At 38.2% G+C, this 22,923-nt stretch overlaps 1 protein-coding gene across 4 annotated transcripts in view; it reads right to left on the minus strand.

The window, feature by feature from the left end:
* tmem131l (transmembrane 131 like) overlaps positions 1-22,923 on the minus strand; it is an 87,672-nt gene that overhangs the window by 57,817 nt on the left and 6,932 nt on the right. For 3 of the 4 annotated variants that reach the window (XM_017305886.2, XM_017305888.2, XM_008405779.3), the window contains exons 3-4: positions 7,820-7,863; positions 3,312-3,383 (exon numbers count right to left, since the gene is read on the minus strand). In XM_017305886.2, the coding sequence (XP_017161375.2) occupies positions 3,312-3,383; positions 7,820-7,863 (116 nt within the window). Of the gene's footprint in view, positions 1-3,311; positions 3,384-7,819; positions 7,864-22,556; positions 22,581-22,923 lie in introns of those variants that run through there. The other variant, XM_081605015.1, reaches the window with a different exon arrangement.

A 22,923-nucleotide genomic window follows, 5' to 3' on the forward strand; every position in this document is an offset into this window, starting at 1 on the left:
GACACTCCCAGTCAATTCAGCATAAAGTCAACTAAGATTTGTGGGGAGTGGGGTGGAGCTCCCCTTTGGTTTGCTTTGTTCATTTATGTAACAGATGTGTGGATTTGAATGTATTGGTTGGGGATTTATTTTGCTGAAAATATAATTAAAATATTAAAATAGAGAAACTACCACATCTCTCCTAACATTCATCTGCTGGTCAGATACAACAAAGGTAGTCAAACATTTTTGGGTGTATATTATTTATTATGTAGTGTTTCTGGTTTTTAGATGCAATTCTTCTGGTAAGCAGGTGTATAGCAATGCAATTACAGTCTCCACCTTTGGTAGTGAGGTTCTAACAGAAAGTACAACTGCTGTTCCACGAATACTGTTGTTTGCCTCCAGTATTTCTAACTTCAGTGCTATGAATTTTAGCTGAGCTCATGTAGAACAGGTATTTACTAAATATATTTCTAGTTTAAAACAGACTTGTCTCATTCAGTACTTCAGCCTTTTTTGCAATGCAGGGTAAAAGTTTAAGAAAATGTCAATTTAATTTACATAATTTCTATACAGCATTCAATACTTCTCTTTTTAGACTTCCCAGTGAGCTTAGACATTTAAAGAATAGTTTCCTAATGTGAGCAGTTTTACATGCATTACAGTATTTTTATTTCAGAATTGTTGAAGTTTTCTCAAATGATTTTTACCACCTAGCTTATAATGTTGGGTTGTAGCCTTATTCCAAATAATTAGCTATACTAGAATGCCATATTTGAATAAGTTCTGTAAAAACAAAGAAAACGCAAAATAATATTGGAGGCTTGTGCTAAATTCAAAAACTCAGAGATTTTAAAAAGTATTTAAATACAATTACTTTGTAGAGTATAAATCTAAATCAATGCTCACAGACATGGATGCTTTTGCATTTCAACCTTTGTTTTACACTTTCCTATTATTGCCAAGTAATATGGGAATCATAGGAAAGTGTGTAGAAAGTCATGCAACAGACTTGTCATCAGACATTTTAAGTTTGAACTGAACTGTTCTCACTTCCTGCTCGTCTCTTAGTGTGACTTTACTTTCATTTTATGGAACTCCATCACATCCTGCATGAGAATGAAACCTGTACATCGAGTTCAGTAAATCTAGGTTTAAAATGTATTTATTTTTTTCTTTTTCAAAATCCTTTTCTCTTTCTCACTGTTTATTCCTGTTTTTATTTTAATTATGTAAAGCACTTTGAAATGCCTTGCCGCTGAAATGTGCTATACAAATAAAATGTGATTGATTGATTGAAATTTGAATGAAATATCTATATAAAATCATATCTAATATCATAGTGTTTTCATGGACATGTTAATTATTTTATTTATTTGTTATCCATTTAAGTACTAACCCCTTTAGTAGGGGTTAGTACTTCTTCAAAACATGACATGCATTTCTAACAGTATTTTAATAGTCTTTAGCAGTCAGCTGACCTGTAGTAATTCAACTGTTCTGACAATTCTTACATAAAAAGGAAACGACAAGATTAAAAATTGGGCAAACTAGTCCTTTAGCCATTTACTGAATCGGAATCCGCATTTAGAAGCCATTAGCTCAATATACAAAACAAAGTCAGCGTATAAGGCTTTCTGTGTGAAGGTATTGTGATGAAATTAATTACATGCCGCTTTGGATGAGTGTACAAAAACGGGTCTCTACACAGTGTGCAGGGCAGAAAGAACTTCCGGGTCAGACTGCTTGTCAAAAATGAAATCATAAAAATCGAAATTGACCACTCCTTATCTGTTTTTTCCATTTCCGTTGTGTGCACTAAATGGGAAATCAGACAATGAGCCGGGCCGTTATCCGATTTCCAATTTTCGTTTAACAAAAAAATGAGTCTATTTTTGTTTTTTCATTTCAAACAAAAAAACGAACTGCCTGAAAATACACAGACCCAAGTAGTCTCATTTAGTGCACAAAACGAAAATGAAAAAAAAGAAAGATAATGAGCGCTCAATTCGATTTTTGTGATTTCACTTTTAACAACTGATCAGAAGTTCTTTCTGTCCGGCTTACACAGCGTTTTACACATAAACATTATACAGTCTGCAGACAGACAATCTTGATCGTTTCACGCTGTCTACTGTAGTATTTCTGCCCACCACAAATCAATTTAAGTAATGCTCCTATGAGAAACAAATAATACCGAACATCTGGTTAAACGAAAAAATTGGTTATGACTTTTTTATTTTGAAAGACCAGAGCACAGGGCGTTACTGTCCACACTAGCCTGCTGCCATACCTCCCATAGACATTTGTCTTTGATACCTGCCTCACCTCCGGACCTGGGCAAGATGGCCTGCATTGTACTGCATCAGCAGCAGCGGTAAATATAAGTGAGTACACCATTAATTTGTCACAAAAAATTATTTTAAGATGTTTTTGGGCTAGAAAGTAGCCATAATAGCTTCATCTATGCACTTAGTTTATGCAAAACTAGGTTTATTTGAAATATGCTTTAGAGTTTTCTGAGCAGCGTAGCTCCGCTAACTGGGCCAGGCGGCTCCAGGCTCAGCGGGCGAGTGGAGTGTGTTTTCTTCGCTGCCTGTTATCTGTTCGTACCGGCTAAAAGTTTGATATTAAGTGTTTCATATGTTTGTATATGTGCTGTTTGATAAGTGTAATATTCTTCTCCAGAGAGTTTGATACTTCTGAAAATATTATTTTCAGAATATCTTAAAATAATATTCACCGCAGTGTTTTCTTCCAATACCAATTACTAATATTCCCTTCCTCTGAATTGTTTTATTTTTTAAATTTATATTAAGAAAAATATTTGTGTGTGTGAAATATGCATTTCCCTTCAATCGGCTTCTTACGTGCAGTGTGAACCTTTTAAATTATTTGCTTTTTATTGTTTTAGGCAGGTGGCTCTTCAGGAGAGACCTCAGCTCCAGATTTGGATGCAGCTTCCCAGAATCTCCTAGTGATCCTCTTCCTCCTCCTGACATCGTCTTCTTCACTGTCTCCTCATCTTTTATATAATTATATTAAAGGAATATTGTTTTTCCATATTATTACTGTATGTATTGATTTTACATCCAAGATAAATATTTCCCAAATAAGGTCTATTTTTATAACTAGTCGTAGTTTCCTTTAAGAAGGAGGGGCCCTGATTTCTGAAACTACAATTCTGCTGGATGTGATGTCATCAGGGATCAAAACAAAGCCTTGCTATCAATTTTATGAGGGGTAGATATGATTGCATTTGTTGAAGTTTGGATATCTTGTCATGTCTCCAGGAACTGTAACTGGAGCTCAGCGAAAGCAGCACTTACTGTGTCCCAAAATCCAACACTGGGGGCTGAATATGCAGAGGCATCCCATTCTCTTGAGTATATGGAGAGGAACTGTTCAGAAGAAAACACACAAAAAGTGTTAAACATAAAGTACTTATGGTTAGCTTTCTTTAAGAATCTGTTTCACACTTGAAAGAGACTAAGTAACTCACATTTGACCTGCCATTGATGTGTCTCTGAGCAATGCAGGTAGTCATAGAACTGAGTTAGTTAGCAGGTCTAAATGTTAGCTATGTGTTACTTGCTTGTCCTTTCAGGATTACCCTGGACAGCTCACTAGATCATCACATGACAACACAGATACACAAAGGACAAACAACCACTCACTCATAAACACAATTTAGACAGACACAATCCATTGCTATTGTAAAGGACTGTGTCATTTTGCAATTTTAATGTTGGCAAACACTAAAATTACAATGATGACTGCAGCTCAAGTTAAGTTAAAGATATGACAGATTTCCCCCAGTGTGTCATAAGCGTGGCAGGCCAACAGGTTTTACTTGTCCCCCGCCAGGTTAAGCGTTGAATTGTTAACAGTCTAAAATAGTTTTTTCTTATACCCCATTAATTCAAGACTGCGTTCCACTTTGCTGCATACTTTACTGGAGGAGTGGAGTCCTTTCTGAAAAACCGGGAGCGCACACCAATCACGCTGTTGCCAGCCTAGCACGCTATCGCGACTGCATCTCTTAGGTTTTGAACCTCGTCATGTTCATGCACATCACCTTTCACTCAAACTAGGTGAGCACTGAGAGTGCCGTGACAATACGAACAAAAATTTAATGTGGTGTTGGCTCTGTGTCTGTGTTGAAGCTTGATGAAGTTTTATGAATCAGGAATAAAACTGGTTATTTTAGCACCTTTTGCTATTTATTCAAGTTTTGAGCACTCAAGGAAAGTTTCCCTCACAAAGTCTTATTGAGCTCATCAACATCTAAGTAGGATAACTGAGCATTAATTATCCAACCTCAGTTTATTCTTATTTTGTGTAATGACCATTGCCATTTGTTTTCCCTTCATATTAGTAACATTTTAATAATCCGTAAGTCTGGTACCTGTGTGTTTCATGTCTTTGAGCACCTCTGTGAACACACAATGAAGAGACGAAAAGGCAGATGAAGACCAATACACAAAAGCGGAAGTTCAATGGTTTACGCTTTCCTTCTTTATACAGCCCAATAAACCAATCAACATGACACTCTGATCAGGAACTACATTTTACTAAGAACAGTTTTATTCCTCTATCACTGTGCAAATCCTAAAACTAGCTCTTACAGCCAGTTGAAAGTGGCTTCAGAAACATGGCTGAAAGAAGTTCAATGCATTCTTTGCAGAGTTAAAGTTTCATAATTCTCACAAATCTAGTGCAAAAATAAAGAACAAAGCAAAAGTTTAAATGCAAATAAATCAGCAGATTTTATATTAACACCAGCGTGTTCATCAATAAGAAAGAAAATTACCAGATGAAGCATAATTTACTGTAGAAAAGAACAAACAAAAACTATCATAATAAAACTAAACACAAACGATAGTGGGCATGGAAACATTAAACTTGATCAACCTGTTTAATGTTTTCTTCTTGAGCAGTTACAGTGAAGACAATAGTTACTGCCATTTTTCTCATACCCTCTACCACAGCTTCCTGCACTGCAGTGGGGTCAGCTTTAGATGCAGGACTACAGTAGAGGAAGTGACTGACATGATCTTGCAGCCACTCTGCAGCTTTTCAGCTTGAGGCTGCAAGTACTAAACCCTTGGTTCAGATAAACCGCCTCTCCACCATCAGCAGCTTACAAACAGATGAAACCAAGTGTGCACATACACAGGGCATGCAATTTGGGAGGAGAAAGCACGCGATTTGTGGAATTGGTCTTGCAAAGTTATGAAGGGTTACACAAGGCTACCACAGTGGCCCTAATGAATACTGTTTTTAATTCTAGAAATTCCTGTTTCGCTCCTTTTCTCAAGTTAACATTTGGTTGTGAAGGTATCGAAATATATTGACTGAGTTCATTCAGCCTCATTAACATTTTTCCTGTCAGCCATATTTTAATTTTCATTCTAGTGCATACTAAACATAAGTTTAACTTTTATAATGGAAAGATTTTACTATTTTTTTTAAACATCTCCGCCTCATTTTAAAACAACATATTTAAAACTATTTGCTTTAGAACCTCTGAAAACCGAAAGCCTCTGCAACAACATAATGCTACAAATATTCAGCTGTGAAATAAAAATATATAAAGAGAAATGTCTTTAAAGGCTCAAGGTTATAGTGCTGTCAGACAGACATGAGGGAACAGTCTGCAAATGTGTTGGTGAAGAATGCTAACACTGTCTATTTAGAAGTGTGTAAATGCTGGTTAATTCTTAACTTGTCAAGCAGTGTAACTTCAAATACCGCTCCTCAGAGGGAAAAACCAGGTAGATAAGCAATGAGGGGTCAGATGTGAAAGGAAAGTGATGCCGTCTCCTTTTGCAAAGCTTCACTGGTCACCAGTCAAAGTATTGAACTACAAATTTTAATGGCATATCAACAAAATGTATTGAAGTTTGTTGTTGGTGCTCCAAAAACATGAGAAATGAGAAAAAGTTTGAGGAGAATGAAAAATTTTGTAAAAAAAAAAAAACTCTAAGCGATGGAAACTATTACCATGCATTCATTCATGAAACTGATTGTTGTAAATATTTAAACTCAGTGTACTTAGTTATGTTAAGTACTTCAAAGTTGTCTTGCTGGTCCTACTTTACATGGGAGTAACTCAGCATATTCCCTTTGAAAAGAAAACCCTACCATTCAACCAACAAGTGTTGCTCTGTACTCTAACACACCAGTTCAGACCACTGCTCAGTACAAAAATAGCTTGTGTTTGGTGCCATTTGATCCCTGGGATGCAAGTCAAACAACGTTGGTGGTAGCAGTGACCTTAACGGTGCCACAAGGGATAGGTTAGGAGGAGAAGAGTGTAGGCCAGCCATTATTCACACAAATGTTTGCATAAGAAAAGACAACAGGACAAAAACAAGTCCAAAATAACTGTTGTTTCAAATGACTATACATCAAAAAAGTGAAAAAGACTCACTCACTCACGCACGCGCGCGCGCGCGCGCACACGCACGCACGCGCGCGCGCGCGCGCACACACGCACGCACGCACGCACGCACACACACACACACACACACACACACACACACACACACACACACACACACACACGAACTCACGAACACACACAAGCACACAAGGAAAGATCAGGCATTTTGAGGCCTAGCACAGATGGCAATGCCATTAACCTCTCTATGTGCTTCCTGATTAGCTCTTTTGGCTGGGAGAGGGTGATGGCAGGCCTGGTCAGTGGCTGATAACCCACATATGAGAGGCCTCACAGCCCACAGCACCTGGAATTAAAACCAGCCATAATCTCACTCTGTTCAGCTGATGTACATAAAACCAGATACACCTTATCATCTAAGCTGAAAAGTTGTCAGACAAGTTCTTTAAGTTAATCAGACTTTTAGAAGTACTAAACTTCTTCAGTTTATCTGGATTTGGGACATTTTTCGTTTTACAAAAACATATCAGTAAAGGCTGAACATTAATCTTATTCATTTACTGTGATTCTTACTACTGCAGATGTGACAAATTAAAAAAATCCATGAAAATGATCAGTTCTAAAGCAGTACACGCTGAGTATAATATCAGGGTAAGACTTTACATAATCACTTCCTCTATATGAAAAGCAGTATGCATTACTCTTTAATCTCTTTTTTAATCTTTCTGGAAACACAAAGAGAAAAGACTGAAATATCTAGAATCAACAACCAGACATTGTGAAGTTTCCGTGATGTTTCCAAGCTTTCACTGTGACAACCACTGTGAAAGCTTGTTTATATTCTGATTATAACATCTATTTTCTGAGGAAGCAAGAACACCAGAGATGGCACTTCTCCACTTTTGTTTTCTATTTTTTTCCAAAGAGTTCTTAAATTAGTCAGGAATTTGGTTCTGTGTCTCTGGAACGCACCCCCCTAAACTCTCTCCGTCACACACCTCCTCTCTTACTAACATAAACAACAGCCTGTATGCTGGGGAAGTCTTCTAAAGGACCTTTTACACAGGCCTATTAACCGGAATCACATTGTTTTTTCTTCCTTTATGAAGAAAAACCAAAAAGTATCCTCATCTTCCCACAAACACTATATTCTCATCTGTAGAAAATTAAGCTACACTGAAGTTAGACACAGTTAGTCTCTCCACTCTGACACAATCTCTTGACTTCCGATAATTAAAGATGAATTGATACTGATGTAATTTGTTTCATTCAAGCATGCAAGAAAACTTCCCATGAGCCCTGTCTATTTTTTTCATAATCTCAACTTAGTTATGAAAAGCAGGGTTGCATCTAAGTACCTTGTGTCTATAGTGCATCAGAAAAAGATTTTTTTTAAAAGCTGAAGTTGCATGATATTGGAGGAGCTCTTACCTGTCTTCCAGAGAAAGACCATCTCTTCTTTGCTCCTCCACCACCTGCAAATAAAAGGAAAACAAGACATCATTTAGAAAGGTTAACAATGTGAAGAAATGCATTTTCTATCACAGTTTGGTCATAGAAACAGGCCAGTTGGGATATTTGTGGATTGCCTCATGTCTGCCACACATTGTGCAAGCATTGACATTGTACATGGGATAGAAAAACAACCGTCTCTGACATCAACTCTGTTTTCAAAACGCACATGCAGCTTAAATTAATGAATCCAGGATTGATCAAATCATAGGGACAACAGTAGGATTTTTAGAAAATCAGGCATGGATACTTCTGTAATCCAGTCTGAGCATGTCTTGTGGAAAGCTTTCCAAAGACAGCTGAAACTAGATATCTACAATGGAAAAACAAGCAGCTAACTGTCTGACATACGGCAGCACAATATTAAGAAAACTGCTGCGATGAAGAAATAAATAAGATCTAAATATATTCACTCAAGCAATGCACAACCTGTTGTGAAATTTATTTTATAGTTAGTAGGCAATAAGACCCAACTACAATTTTTAAATCAATTTAATCCAGACCACAATAAGTAATTAAAAACCTTAAGAAAAACATTTTCATTATTTTAGAGTCAGGAGCAGTCATTATAGGGCTGAAAGTTTATAGAAAATTGTGCAATGGCGACAATATTGGTAAATATTGCCATGATTCAATTGTGTCTTCTTTCCTCTCCTTCTCATCTGTGCTTCCATTTTTTGCTGACCTTTAGAATTTTGGACAATGTCATTAGTAGTGTTGTGCCGATCAATCGGTCATTGATCATAATTGGTCAGTTTCTATATATCTATATATAATCGGTGATTGCCGATCACTGTCTCGTTGATTATCACAAAAACCGATCACCTGTGTCTCATACTGCGCAGCCTGCAGAGGACCTGTGTATCTCCCACTTTCCTTCAGACTGCACAGGCACGCAGCCCCAAACCTTAAGCAATGCTGTGTGTAACTTTAAAGCTTTGAGAGTGAACGGGAAAGTTTGCGTGTTGCGACAAAAAAATACCTTTTGGGTGAGGCAAGTCAAAATGAACCACCACAACAAATTTAATATGACATTTATTTATATTGTGGCTGAATGCAGGAAAAAAAGACATCCAGAGCTATCAGATAGTGGGTAAAGCAGCACATAATTGCCGACACCTATCTGGATGAGTATGATGGTCAGAAAGCTAAGCAAATAACCCAAAAAATAATTGAAGTCATCGAGCTAGATGACCAGCGGTGAAAGATGCTGGGTTCTACTCTTGCTGTCGGGCCTCCGCTATGCGTTACTGGGAAGTAATATCTCAGAGAAGTATAGACACTGGAGCTCCACCGGACAGTGTTCTCTCACATCAAACGTCTCCTTCAAGCTGCAGCATGGAACTTAAAAAAAAAACAAAAGTTTTTACATGTCAAATAAACTTTTACTATGTCCTAACCTGAGACAAATAATATGTGAAAAAAAAAATTGCTCACTCAGCAACAACCAATCAGAACCAGCACAAAGCAACTAGCTGTGCTCTCAGACAGTTTTGATTTGGCAACTTAGGATTGCTTTATAAAGCAACCTGCATTTGCTGTTGAATGAATGTTTCCTTTTTTACATACATGATTTGAGGCAGTGTTGTGAGATTTATTTGACGTCTGTATAATTTAGGCTATAATTTAGCTTTACTGTTAAATATTGTATTACTGATTGCAGATCTTTCAGTCATCCTTTTGACAGAACATGTGTTGCATTGTGCCTGCAAGTATTTTTGCATGTTTTTGTCTAAATTAGACTATTTTATTATTCCATTTTGCCAGATCACATAGTGGCATTTATACCAAAAGTGAAAAATTAACAGTCAATCCATGTGATGAGTATCGGTGATTGGCATTCATGGATAATCGGTAACAGAATCGGCAGAAAACAACATTATCAGAGCCCTAGTTATTGGGGTCCAGTAAAGGTGTGATGAGATGTGAAACTCAATACAAAACAGTACACAATATTGAATTTACAAGAATGAGACTGGACAAGAAGTAGGTATTACTTTAAAAAAAAGCAACATGGGTCAATAGGATTGACCCATGTTGCTTTTTTTAAAGGAACTTTAGGAACTTTATTCTGCATTTTTCCACCAAAAACTCAAACTCATGTCTTTTTTGTGGCTTCTTGAAATTCATCAGACATTAGGTAGTGCTTCAACGAGGCAATGTTTGAAGTACATTTCCCTATCCCAGTTGCTGTTGATAGCATGTGTGCTGGGATTGTGATGAAGCTCAACATTCCCCTAGACCAGTGTTTTTGAACCTTTCTTGAGCCAAGGTAAATTATTTTAATTGAAAAAATCTCGAGGCACACCACCAACCAAAAATGTAAACAAAGATACTCTCTAGCCGCCTCTATTACATATATAGTAATTCTTATCAAAGTCTCTTGAATAGGAATCAAATAAACACAAAAATGCATTTTTATCACAATTTACATTTCTTATTTCAAATTGCACTTAACATGTCCACTACAAAAATACACCTGAACAGCCACAACACTGTGGTGTTAAATTTAAAGAAGTTGTAGAAAACTTCAAACTGTTTTACAAACTAATCCACAAGCATTCTTTTAGCCGGAATACAGAAAATAATTCTTATTCTGAAAGAAGCAATAATATTTGGGAAACATTTTACTTCATATTCACTGTTACAATATGAAGAGTTGCATGTACACAATGTCAATATCTGTATATTTTACCCACCTAGTGGGAAACCTGTGCATGTTTGGATGAAAACAGATGATTTTCTGGCAGAAATTGAAGAAAGACAAAGCTCTTCCTCCACAGCTCTCAGTCTCTCTGGTTTTAGTTTTTATAGTAACCAGACTAGAGAAGCTCAATTTCACACAGATATGTTGTGAGAAATGGACCCATGTTCTTTCCAACCCAACTACTGCTGAGCTTCTCTGTCTTTTGCAAGACTGTCGTCACAGTCTTGCTAGATACGATTCTCTCACCGCTACCTGTAACATTCATACATCACTAATTCTCTTGTTGTAATGTAAAATGCTGTGTACCTACTGCCATCTAGTGGTAAGAAAATTACATGATTACGCCGCTAGTCACTGCTACAGCCGACACTCGAAGATGGCATTACTTGCAGATAATTCATTTTCAAAAAATCTTTTAAAATCAATTACCGTATTTTTGGGACTATAGAGCACACCATACAAGCACCTTCAATTTTAAAAATAAATAAAATAAAATAAAATAAAAACTGAAAGCTGCTCTCGGTTTTCCATAAGGACCCAGCAGAAGGCGGCGTCCTAATAAATCTGCTGCATATATTAAGGACGCAGCACTCCGTCTCCAAAGCCGAACCATGGTTTCGTTCCCACCGAGCTTCAGCCGCTCTATTTCCCTCCTGTAGTGCCACATCGACAGCCCTCAACTTAAAAGCTGCATGACATGAGTTTGAAAACATTTCTCTGTCGTGCCTGCTGCTAGCATGTGGTTGTTCTAAATCAGTGTTTCTCAACCTTTTTCGGGCCAGCGCCCCCCTAGCCCTTATCCAGGTCCCTCACCGCCCCCCACCAAAAAATGTGTAGGCTACTTTGCACTGACTATTATTTTATTATTAATGTTACTATCATTATTGTAGATGTTTTGAATCGGCGCACCGATTATGTTTTCCCGTACACTTCGCGCCCCTTACGCTCCTTCACCTCGCGCACATAACGGGGTAAATGTAGCGAGTTTTGCCCTAAACGTATCGGCGTCTGAAGGAGGGGGGTTGGGGTGGGGGCGAGCGTATGTTTCTACGCTCCTTTGTGGGGTTGTGCCGATTTATGTTTTCGCATCTACCTGAATAATGTGTAGTTGCGCTCCTGCCCATGGCACTTCAACAATATTATTTTACCTTTTATCTGGAAATAGTGTCTGTTTATTTTTGCCATACAGTCCTCTGTATTAATTATTGCTCGAAAGGTCTTGCCATACCAGTTTATTCCTCCGTATTTACTTTAGTTTCTTAGTTTATTCTTGCATTTTGTTTTTCATTCATTTCCATTTGATTAGTATTATCCTCTCTTGGTTTATTTCTATGTCCACTTTAGTTTCTTTCCTGTTGCTAGATTTATTTTATTGTTTATTGATCATCAGTGATATTCATTCATCACCTGCTGCGCCGCTTAATCGTCATGTTTTTCACATCATGTGTTGATTTTTCACGGTTCAGCGTCGGATTCTCTGTTTTTATGCCATAATTCACATCTAGTTTGTCGCTACGTTTTGCCCGCTTCTCACGTTTCAGAATTTTGCGCAATGTGCTCGGCTTTTTTTTTTTTTTTTTTTTTTAACTCCCTAAGATGCAGGGCGGTCGGGAAACATATCTTTGGTGAAAAGGCAGACTGACATAAAACTTTTAAAACAACGGAAACAATCATGGCATTCTGATTATTGAAATTTTAAAGTGCTGTGGTACCGTTGTTCCATCACACCCGTTTCACGTCGGACCACTTACAGCACCGGTGTTAACGCTATAAAATGAACGCTCTCTATCGTGGTATCACCCATGGACGGATTTCTTTATTTAAATGGGTTAATTTTTCAGAGGGATACAAAGTGCCTTCACTTTGTATCCCTCCGTATTCCTCCGCTCTTAGTAATTAAGAGCGATTTTCTGTTGTTCTTCCATGGTAGCGGGCAGCTTTCAAACGGAAATAAAACACTTTTTAATATAAATTGCTGCTTTGACATGATCACAGAACTGCCAAAACGTAGCCTACATAAATACCAGACAAAGTGAATCACAGCAGCGTCATCAGCCGGTGTAACGCTGAACTGATGCGGAGCGGAGCTGCGCCATGAAGCTAAAACACTGAATAGAAGAAGAGCTGCCATCGATACCGTTGCAGCCAAGCATGATTTAATGTTACACAATACATTTTTACAAAGTTGCTCAAAGTCTAAACTGGTATTGTTGTAGATTTAAGGTGTAAAGTTTACCTTCGACCAAACGCCCCCCAAAGGCATCCCAGCGCCCCCCTTTTGTAAAAATGTCCGCCAGCGCCCCCTGCCGGCCTCTGAACGCCCCCTGGGGGGCGGTACCGCCCACGTTGAGAACCGCTATTCTAAATGAAAATTTAGCACGTTCTTCTTTTGATTTACAATTTTGACTTCTAATGATTCATTTCCTGCTAGAGAGCCCCCTGGTGGTTGAAGAAAAATTCACAGAAAACCACATCCGGCTACAATCCGCATGGTTCAAAGCTTAGGAAAAAACCACCAGCTTATAGTCCGGAAAATATGATACAGTAGGTGAAATTGAATAATTTCCACGGCACACCTGACGATCACTCACGGCACACTAGTGTGCCGCGGAAAAGTGGTTGAAAAACACTGCCATAGACATCCAGCCATCAGTGGCTACAAACATGTTGCATGTTATTGTTTTCATCCAGAATTTTTGCACAATGCTGGAGGGCAGAAAGACAATTCTTTTAGATTCAATTCATAGCCGCGCTGCTGCGGTAGAACAATTCTATTATACTGAAACCTGAAGATATAGTAGTTTAGTGCAGTGCACCACAGCAAAAGAGAAAAATAAACATTGAAGAACAACTAAAAAACCACTTGTATTCTCTTTTCTTGCTTTCTGCGTTGGCTACGCTACACACAAACCTGTTGTCATAGCAACTGACTGACAAAGAGCTCCAACTTGTGTATCAGGATTTAACAACAAAAAAACAAGCAAACATTTCTCACAAAAAGAACAGAACATTTAGTTTGTTACAGTATTATGTTTTCAGGCTTGTTGTTTATTTGAACGTCTGAACACAACGTTGATTGGCTAATTAAACATCTGCTCTATTGCTGACCTGTTAGAAAGTTGATGTGTGGGTTGCGTTTTTTGGTTAACTCAACAAAAACACACAGAATGTACTTCACTGCCTCGTTAAAGCACTGTCTTAAGGTCTGGAAAATATAGCTGATTCTGCGGCACATCAGTATTTTAAGGTTGTCAGAGTCAAGCTAGCATAGCTGACCTACTTTCTGCTACCTCTCTATTTTTATTTTAATTAAAACTTTAAAATGGAATTTGCTTGATATATAAAACTGGTCTGAACAGCTCGATTATAGCATTCTGCTGGGGTTTCTCCATTACATGATACAGACAGTACCCAGAACAGAGCTGGGCACTGTCTGTCAACACCCTCTTAACCTGAACAAGTTCAAATGAGACTGAAAACACAACTTCAGTGTGTGGGATGTCTTGGACATTCAGTGTGATCAGCAGCGTCTCTGCATCAGAGCTCACACCTACAGGTGATTATTTCTTTCTGACTGACTAAGTGACACTTTACTTTGTTTCCACATTACTCAATATAACAGGTTTGGCTTGCTTAGCACCTCAACTGAGCCAGAACCAAACTAAGCCACAAATCGAGCCAAAAATTCCTAATATTTAGCAAATTTGTAAAAGCTTGATTCTTCCACTTAACTTCACAGGCACCAGAAGAAGGGCAGCAGTGACTGGAGTTTTGTCCGGGTATATGGAGACAACAGTACTGAGGTGCTGCCCCTCCCACACTTGCTGCCCCACACTGCTTGGACAACAGGTTAAAGAAGACTCCCACAGTTTTCCTATGTTCTACAGCTAGACTCCAGCGAGAAGTAGGTGATTTGAACCTATTTCTAGTTGCTAATAATACAAACATACATGGTATGGGAACACCATGACATCATTACATTTTCTCTGAAGGTTATCAATTCACTCATACCTAGTCTAATTGCCTTTCCTCTACTTTAAAATTCTAAATGACTCTTCAGAATAATGGATTTAAAGGATATTTCAATAACATCTTGACATTCTCTTTTAGACTACAGACCAAATAATAGCATCTGACAAATATATTTGTAATTTCTAAATGAATCAAACTGAATTATGCACTGCAAAATAACATTGCATACACTGCTACCCACAGTCCTTTAGAAAACACGACAGAAGTGACTTGGTGCAGCTTGAAAAGTTCCAACTGGTGAGTTGTCCAACTATGGCCCCAAGCACAACCTGTTTAGCCCGACGGACCCACCGGTGGGTCCAGCTGCCACGTGACCTCGACTCGCTCTGTAAACAAAGGCTCCACGTGCCTTTAACATTTTTTTTTTATTATTATCCGCTAAAAGAGGCTTTAATCTTTCAAAAACTATTCCGCATAAAGGTTTTGCCCAAAATGTTAAGATTTTAGAGCTATTTAAAAACAGCTGATGAGATTTAAAGGTCCTTGGGCGATGACGCAACTGCCCTGAAAACACCTGATCAGCTGATCATCACGGCCATTTTGTGGCTTCACGAGACAGTGGAAAGACTCTCAGAGTATGGCACAAGATGTCGGCTATGCAAAATCGTGACGCATTTTCCGGAACCCGATCTAAATGTATGCGTAATTCGTGCGCTCTCCGTGCGTAAGCAGGTGTGGTATACGGGAGTCTGAGCACGTGGAGTTATCTCGGTTCCGTGAGTTCAGTTTTGATTTATTTATGATAAATCGATCATAGCAGCAGAAACTGGACGATTTAGAGGCTTTTGAAGGCTTTTGAACAACAACGGTTTTTCGATTTGCTACGAGTGGAGCTAAATCTTGGAAAAATTATCTCAATGGCGCGGAGGAAAATGTCCAATTTGGAGGCGCTGGAAGAACTATTTCGGAGCAATGTTGAGCTGGAAGACTCTTCTGATAACTGGTGGGATTCGGACGAGGAGGAAGAGGAAGAGCCGGACACAGCTGACAGACTTGATCTCGGTGATGTGTAAGTTTTCCCCCGCAATTTCACACAAAATATTTGATGTTTTGGTTCTATTTATTTATTTATTTATTTCAGTGATTATATGCTTGTAATAACGGCAGGAAGTAAAACCATGTGGTTATTTATTTATGTTTTACTAAAATATGTTTTATTTTACTAGTAAGGATTTCATGTTTACTTTGGTTCATTACTTTGTAATAAACCTCTAATTCTTCAAATACTTTATTTTTATTTATAGTCAAGTGGAAGCCGAACCATCAAGCTCAGGTGGAGCTGAACCTCCCCCCACCTCTCATGATTCTTCATCTTCTTTGAGGTAAGATGTCCATTATGCCAAAAAAATTGTTACAAAATAAGAAATGTGTTGTTACAGTGTAACATTGGTGTCTTTGCTTTATTTTATAAGACTGTGTGATGCAGCTTCATTTTCAGTATTTCATTTTTTGACAAATTTAGTCTTCAATATATTTCATTCTGTTTCCACAGTGGAGATCTTGCAGGAGAGGCTGATGAAGACTATGTTCCACCAGTTCCTTTGAGGTCTTCAGGGCGTGGAAGAGCTACAGCCCCAAAAAGAACAACAACCAAACACAAAAAGGCAAGGAAACAACAGAAAGTCAGCTCCTCAGCGCACCAACAACAAGGCGAGGATTGTTGGCACACTAGAGAGGAACTTGATACGGAGCCCGGATGTCCATTATTTACTCCAAAGAAAGACCCAGGACCTCAGATTGACTCTACTAAAAGTTGGTCACCCCTGAGCCTGTTCAAACTTTTCTTTAGTGCCTACACCATTCGGGAAATAGTCAAAAACACAAATGAAAATGCACAGCGTTTACTTGCAGCTGGAAAAAATTCAAATGGTCACCTTTGACAGTGGACGATTTTTACAAATTTTTAGCCATAATTATATTCAGCGGACTGGTACAAGTACCTTCAAAGTCAGACTACTGGCGAACAAAATGGCCATATAATTTTCCATTTCCACGTAGCTGCATGACCCGTGACAGATTTGAGTCCATCCTTTGGTCCCTTCACCTGTCCAACATCAAAAAAGATGAAGAAAATGAACAAAAAAAGGGAACACATCAGTATGATCGGCTATTCAAACTGAAACCACTTTATGACGACATCAGAGTTGCCTGCAAGACTCATTTTCAACCAATGCGAGAAATATGCATTGATGAACGAATGGTGGCCAGTAAAGCACGAATTGTCTTCAAGCAATTTATGAGAGACAAGCCTACCAGGTTTGGGTATAAGCTGTTTGTTTTGGCTGATTCCGGGACTGGCTACACTTGGAATTTTTTCATTTACCAGGGGAAGTCTGCCGTCGTTCGGGAAGAAGGCCTCAGCACCACATCAGTAATGGACCTCATGGAGTTTGGACTTTTAGGAAAGGGCTACCATTTATATCTGGACAATTTCTACAGTAGTCCTTACCTATTTCAAAAACTGGCTTCAAACAGCACATCAACATCCGGCAAAATCGTGTGGGATTTCCCAAAACAATAGTAAACAACCTTCCATGATCTGCACAGAGGGGAGAGATGCGGTGGATCAGAAAAGACGGACTCCTATTCGTCAAGTGGAAGGACACCAAGGAGGTGACGGTCTGCAGCACCTTCCACAAAGCTTTCAGTGGAGCAACTGTAAAGAGGAGAGTCAAAGAGGCAGGGCACTACGTAGTGAAAGATGTTCCCGTCCATGACTCTGTGAAAGACTATAATAAATTCATGGGAGGAGTTGATCTGTCTGATGCCCTGATTCAATACTACTCAGTGAGAAGCAAGACAATGAAATGGTATAAGACTTTTTTTTTTTAATCATTTTATTGACATTTCTGTTGTGAATAGTTTTATTATTTTCAAAATGCTTGCAGAAAAAAGAGAGGAAAATGCCATTTCCCAACGGCAATTCAGAGAGAAACTCATGGAGGAGCTCATACTGGAGTCTAAAGGAGAAACAGCTTGTCCTCAACCAAGCACATCATTTTCAGCTCAACCCGGTGCATTCAAATGCCCTGGGTCAGTTCCCAGATACTTTGGGGGAACAGCAGAGGAAAAGCGAAGGATTTGTGTGTGGTGCAAGCAGAATGGCAATAAGAGAAAAACACCACTATACTGTCCCAAATGCAACGTTGCCCTGTGTCTTCAGCCAGACAGGAATTGCTTTGAGGACTACCACAAAAACTTGTAGTTTGTGGTCTTTTTTTTATTTTTGAACTTGTTTTTGTTTTTTGTTTTTTTTTTGGTGGTAATGGTGGTGGTGGATTTTCAAAATTGTTTATTTGCTCTTTTAAATTATTCAAAAAGTATTTTTGACTGTTTTATCTTGTTTCAATAAAAGTTTTCTATTTGGAGTCAAAGAAAGAGCTTTCAGTTCATCATTATTATACATATTACACTGTGCGCAATGGTACATTTTGCATATAAATGGGGTAAATGTCATGACCAATGGTTATATTATATGTAGAAAGTGTCATTAGATGGTAATAAGCTATTTAATTTTAACAAACCCCCAGTATTGATGTAAAAAACACATTTGGCACAGTTTGGTGACATTTTTGGATAAATGTGCCAAAATGGCCTTTCCGCCTAAGAAATTTCTCACCAATACCATTCTAAAATAAATACGATTCATCTGATTGAGTCCAAATTTGGTATACTTTTACACAACATTTAGATTTAAAAGTCTGTACTACTTTTTTGTGCTATAAATAATATTTTGGTAGTGTTTTCAATGTTTATTTCAAAGACAATTTTGGCGAGGTTAAAATAAATGCAAAATATTTTGTATTTTGTCCCTAATATTTCAGGCAGGGTCAAAGCTACAATGGTGCTGACACCAGAAAACCATTCTATGACATCTTACCTTTACAGAGGTACCAAAAGTTTCTTATTAAATCTAATAGCTGTGAGGCTATAAGTGATTTACTTTTGTGTGTTTTTGTCAGGCGGAAATTTATTTAAGGCTGGTACATTTAAAAGGGATTTAACATGCAAAATCCACTTGTTTAGCCCTTAAAGTTGTGTGTACTTGAGTGTCTTGCAGTCCAAAAAATTTAAATTTATTCTCTTCTGGATTATCAATTTTGTAAAGCCACCCTTTTTTCCTTGCAGCGATTTTGTCATCCAAGTTCAGTTCTGCTGAAGTTGCAAGTAGATAAGTCAAAATGTTCGGTTCAGAGCGTATTTACCCACAAGATTCCTTACATCCTTCTGCAGGTTTGTCGTCTTCATTCTCCTGCTTTGAGTCAGACTGATGGGGCGTGAAACGTCTCTTTCACATTTAAAAAGACAGCAGCAAAATAAGTTGCTCTAAAACAAATCTCCGATCAAGGGTAAACGAGTCTGTGTAACAATGAGTAATTCAGACCAAAGCATTGCTGTTCTACTTCATATAGACCATAAGTTAATGATTTATATATGAAAAGGAAAAATTTTAAAAGCAGCAGATTTTTTTTCCCTCCAAGAAAGCACAGAAAAACAGATTATTTGGGAACAGGGCGGCAGGTGAAACTTGCACAAGCAACTGTTAAGATGTGTGGAATTAAAGCTCAATTAAGAGAAAACTAAAGACTGTTTTTATTTTAAATTAGACCAGTATTGTCAAACTCCATTCCCCAACAAGTACAACACACCTAAATGAAATGAGTGAGTTACCTCCTCATTTGCACTCAGTTTCTACTGAGTCCTGCTTATAACTAATGTGATAGAGAACACACACAGCTGAGAACCAGCAGCACCGATGTAGAAAACACCAATGTCTTAATTGTTTGAGTGACGGAACATATCCAGTTCCTTAAGTTGATATGAATATAGTCATTATTGCAGCATACTGAGGGAGTATATTGAAACTTTATGAACATATACACTGAACATATAAACTGCATCGTCTGCATTTTTTTAAAACACAGCATACATTCTTTTGTTAATCTACAAAAATGTACCACACAAATGTTTTTTAAACCATGTTTTTTCCTTCTTGCAATTTTCAGCACTGTCTCTTGATAAAAGAGTCCTACAGAAAATGCTGTTCTCAGCCCTCAGGTAGCACCAAACGTCAGGTGATGGCCTCATGACAGGTTATCTGTAAACACTAAACTGCCACTATGTGTATTCTCTGTGCGCCATAATTACATAATTATCAGGAATGTATACAGCAAAATGATAAGAAAAATGGTGCAAGCATCAGAGAAATGTTTTTGTTAACGAGAAACAGACAAAAACTGGATGTGCAGATAACTAAAACGTCAAAAAAGCCTTCAAACCAACTTTAAACACTGTTATCTTACATTAAATAAACTATTCAGTGCACATTAAAATAATCAACTGCAGAGAGTGGTCCTTCACTGTGGTTTCTTTAGGAGTCAGAGGCCGAAATTCACTTTTTGAAACATGGGGAATTTGTACACTTTAGGAGGTGGGGACAATAAATTGCTCCGGTGTACAACTCAGTCAAAAAAAAATTTATGAAGAGGAAAAAACGTATACAAGACACAGTGGAATAGTCACAGAAAGTCACATTTGTTGTTTTAGAAATTGTTAAACATGACCTTCCCCTTGTTCATCATTTTTGATACACCGATATCTGTGCTCTAAATAGTGTGCTCTGCTGGCGAAGTGGAGCAGATACTCCTGCAGTGGAAAATTGGCGTGATGGAGAGGCAGTTGCATGCATGCAGCGGTATCACCAAGAAGGCCCTGCAAATCATTTATAGTAATCTCCTTGGTAACAATCAGGACGGGGATACATAGCTGCACCATTCACAAGCCTCTCCTAGCAAAACGTCATCCATGAGGCCGATCTCTGCTGATCACCAATCTTTGCCCATCGCCTGGAATGCCTGCCAATTTTTCCATTTAGGTAAAAATTATACTATGTTATCTGGCAAAATGGAAAGATTATCTGGCAATAAATTCACCTAATTTAGACAAAATAGACATTTTAATACATATCTAAAATCTTTTTTTTTTAAGTTACATGCTGCAGCTTTAAGCAGACATTCGGTCTGAGAGTTCACTGTCTGGTGGAGGTTGAGCAGCGCCCCGTCTGTGAAATATCAGTAGCGCATAGAGGCGGTCCAAGAGCGAAAGCAGAACCATCGTCTTACACCGCCAGCTCGAAAACTTGAATTATTTTTCGGGTTATTTGTTTAGCTTTCTGACTGTGATGCTAATCCGGGTGAGGGTTGGTAGTTGTGCGCTGCTTTACCCGGTACCTGGCCGCTCCGGATGTCCTTTTTGTCCTCCAAAAGCCTCGATGTAGCCAAAAAAAGTGTTTGTTTTTTAAATGCCATATTAGATTCATTGTGTTGATGCATTTTGACGTGCTTCACTCCCAAGGTAATTTTCCGCTGCAGCATGCAAACATCCCCACTCACTCTCATAGTGTTATAGTTCCACACAACAGGATTTGTTGCTGCGTGTTTGCTCAGTGTGAAGGAAAGAGGTGATAAGCTGCACACACAGGCTGCAAAGTGAGATAAATGTGATCGGTTATGGTGATCGGCCACAACAGAAATCGACCGATTATGATTGGAGGCCGATCAATTGGCGCACCTCTATTAAGAACCCAACTGTGGACTCTTTCCTCCAGCTCTCTTGTCTACTTACCCATTTGGTTTTCTCTGCTTCACTTCTTCCACCTAATAACGTGGACCTTATAGGAAATTATGTATTTCCCTGGCGCATAGTACCATTGTATTAGCACAAATAGCTAACTATGTTACCTTCAGTTGTTATAAAGATGCAGTGTATATCAAAAACAATTAAAAAGAAATGTGACACCTTGAAATTTAACCTCTGTTTCTTTAAGAAGCTTTGACACTCATCACAACAATCCTTCTCATTATACCGTTTACAACTGTTTTCAGGAGCACTGGACACAGAAGCAGCTCGTATGATGAGTTCAACAGACAGTTCCACCGAGTGTTTGGAAGTGCTGCTGCTATTCTGAAGGAGCTGTGTAGGGGGGCACAGTACTTCAGGTATGTTTTTGATTAGGAAATAACATTTAAAGCTCAAAAAGTTGATTTTACATAATGCTGCCCCTTTAAATGTAAGCAAAACAAAAAAACACATAGGAAGAAATGTAACAGCAATTGAGAGATGAACTACAGATCTTGTCACATTTGTACTTTAGTTCCTTTTTGTCTCCTTCACTATTTGTTGGCTGAGCTGCATCTGCAGCTCTCTATTCTGGCTTGGTTCCATGATCTAAACTTTTCCTGCTCTCATCCTTCTCAGCTCCATCTCCCTTTGCAGCAACTACTTTGTTGAAATAAATACTTAAATAATTAAATTGGTGATGTGACCTCTGACTATGCAGAACTGGCATCACAGGTAACTTAAACTATTTGCACTGAGGTAATTAGTTGCCAATTTCTCCAACTCTTTGGCTTGTATCAATAATCACATTGGTGCCCCTTCTCTCTTGCTTCCATCTCTTCTTTCTCCCTCATTTGCCTCTGCTTCTTCGTTCTCCGGATTAATTGTTTCTGCAATAAATTAGCCAGTTTTTAAATACTCCTTTGGGAGGACCGACACTCCCAAAATTGGAAAAATAGAAATAAATAGATGGCTTGATAAAGAATTAATGTGGTAAATATTGGTAAATGTGGTCAAGGAGAAGGATCCTGTTGTCATCTTGGAAAACAAGTCTCAACCACTTCAAGACCTGCTTGCTGGATACATTAGCACCTTCAGCCAGAGACTCATTTTGTCAAAGTGAACCACAGAGCGAAACTGTGGTTTTCGCTCTGTGGTTCACTCTAATTTAAGTTTAAGCTGCTTAAACTTAAAGTAGATTTAAGTATAAGCAACTTAAATCTAATTTTCCAGACACTCAATAATAGATTATTTTTAGATGAACATATGTGCATATGCATGCTTGTTACTTATACTTACTGAAATCATTGTTTCCCACCAGGGTTTACTTGGCTCTCCCCCTGCCAGGTTAAGCATTGCTTGTTTTTGATTTTAGAAAAAAAAAAAAGAAGGGAAAAAAAATTACTTGATTTTTTTTTTATAAACCAGACTTCAAAAGTCTCTGTTGCCCTGAAGAAGATGGGTTTATAGTTGATGTATTTAACAGGCCCCAAAGCCAGGAGAGCAGACTAATCCAGGGTTTCTCCCAGTGTATTATAAGCTTGGCGGCCCGCCATGCTTTACTAGCCCCGCCGCCAGGCTAAGCGTTGCTTGTTTACGTTTCTAGGAAAATAATAATAATAATAATAATAATAATAATAATAATAAAAACAATCGTTTTTTGTTT

Source organism: Poecilia reticulata, chromosome 1, assembly GCF_904066995.2.
Source record: "Poecilia reticulata chromosome 1, P_reticulata-male-v2, whole genome shotgun sequence".
Taxonomy (NCBI): Eukaryota; Metazoa; Chordata; class Actinopteri; order Cyprinodontiformes; family Poeciliidae; genus Poecilia; species Poecilia reticulata.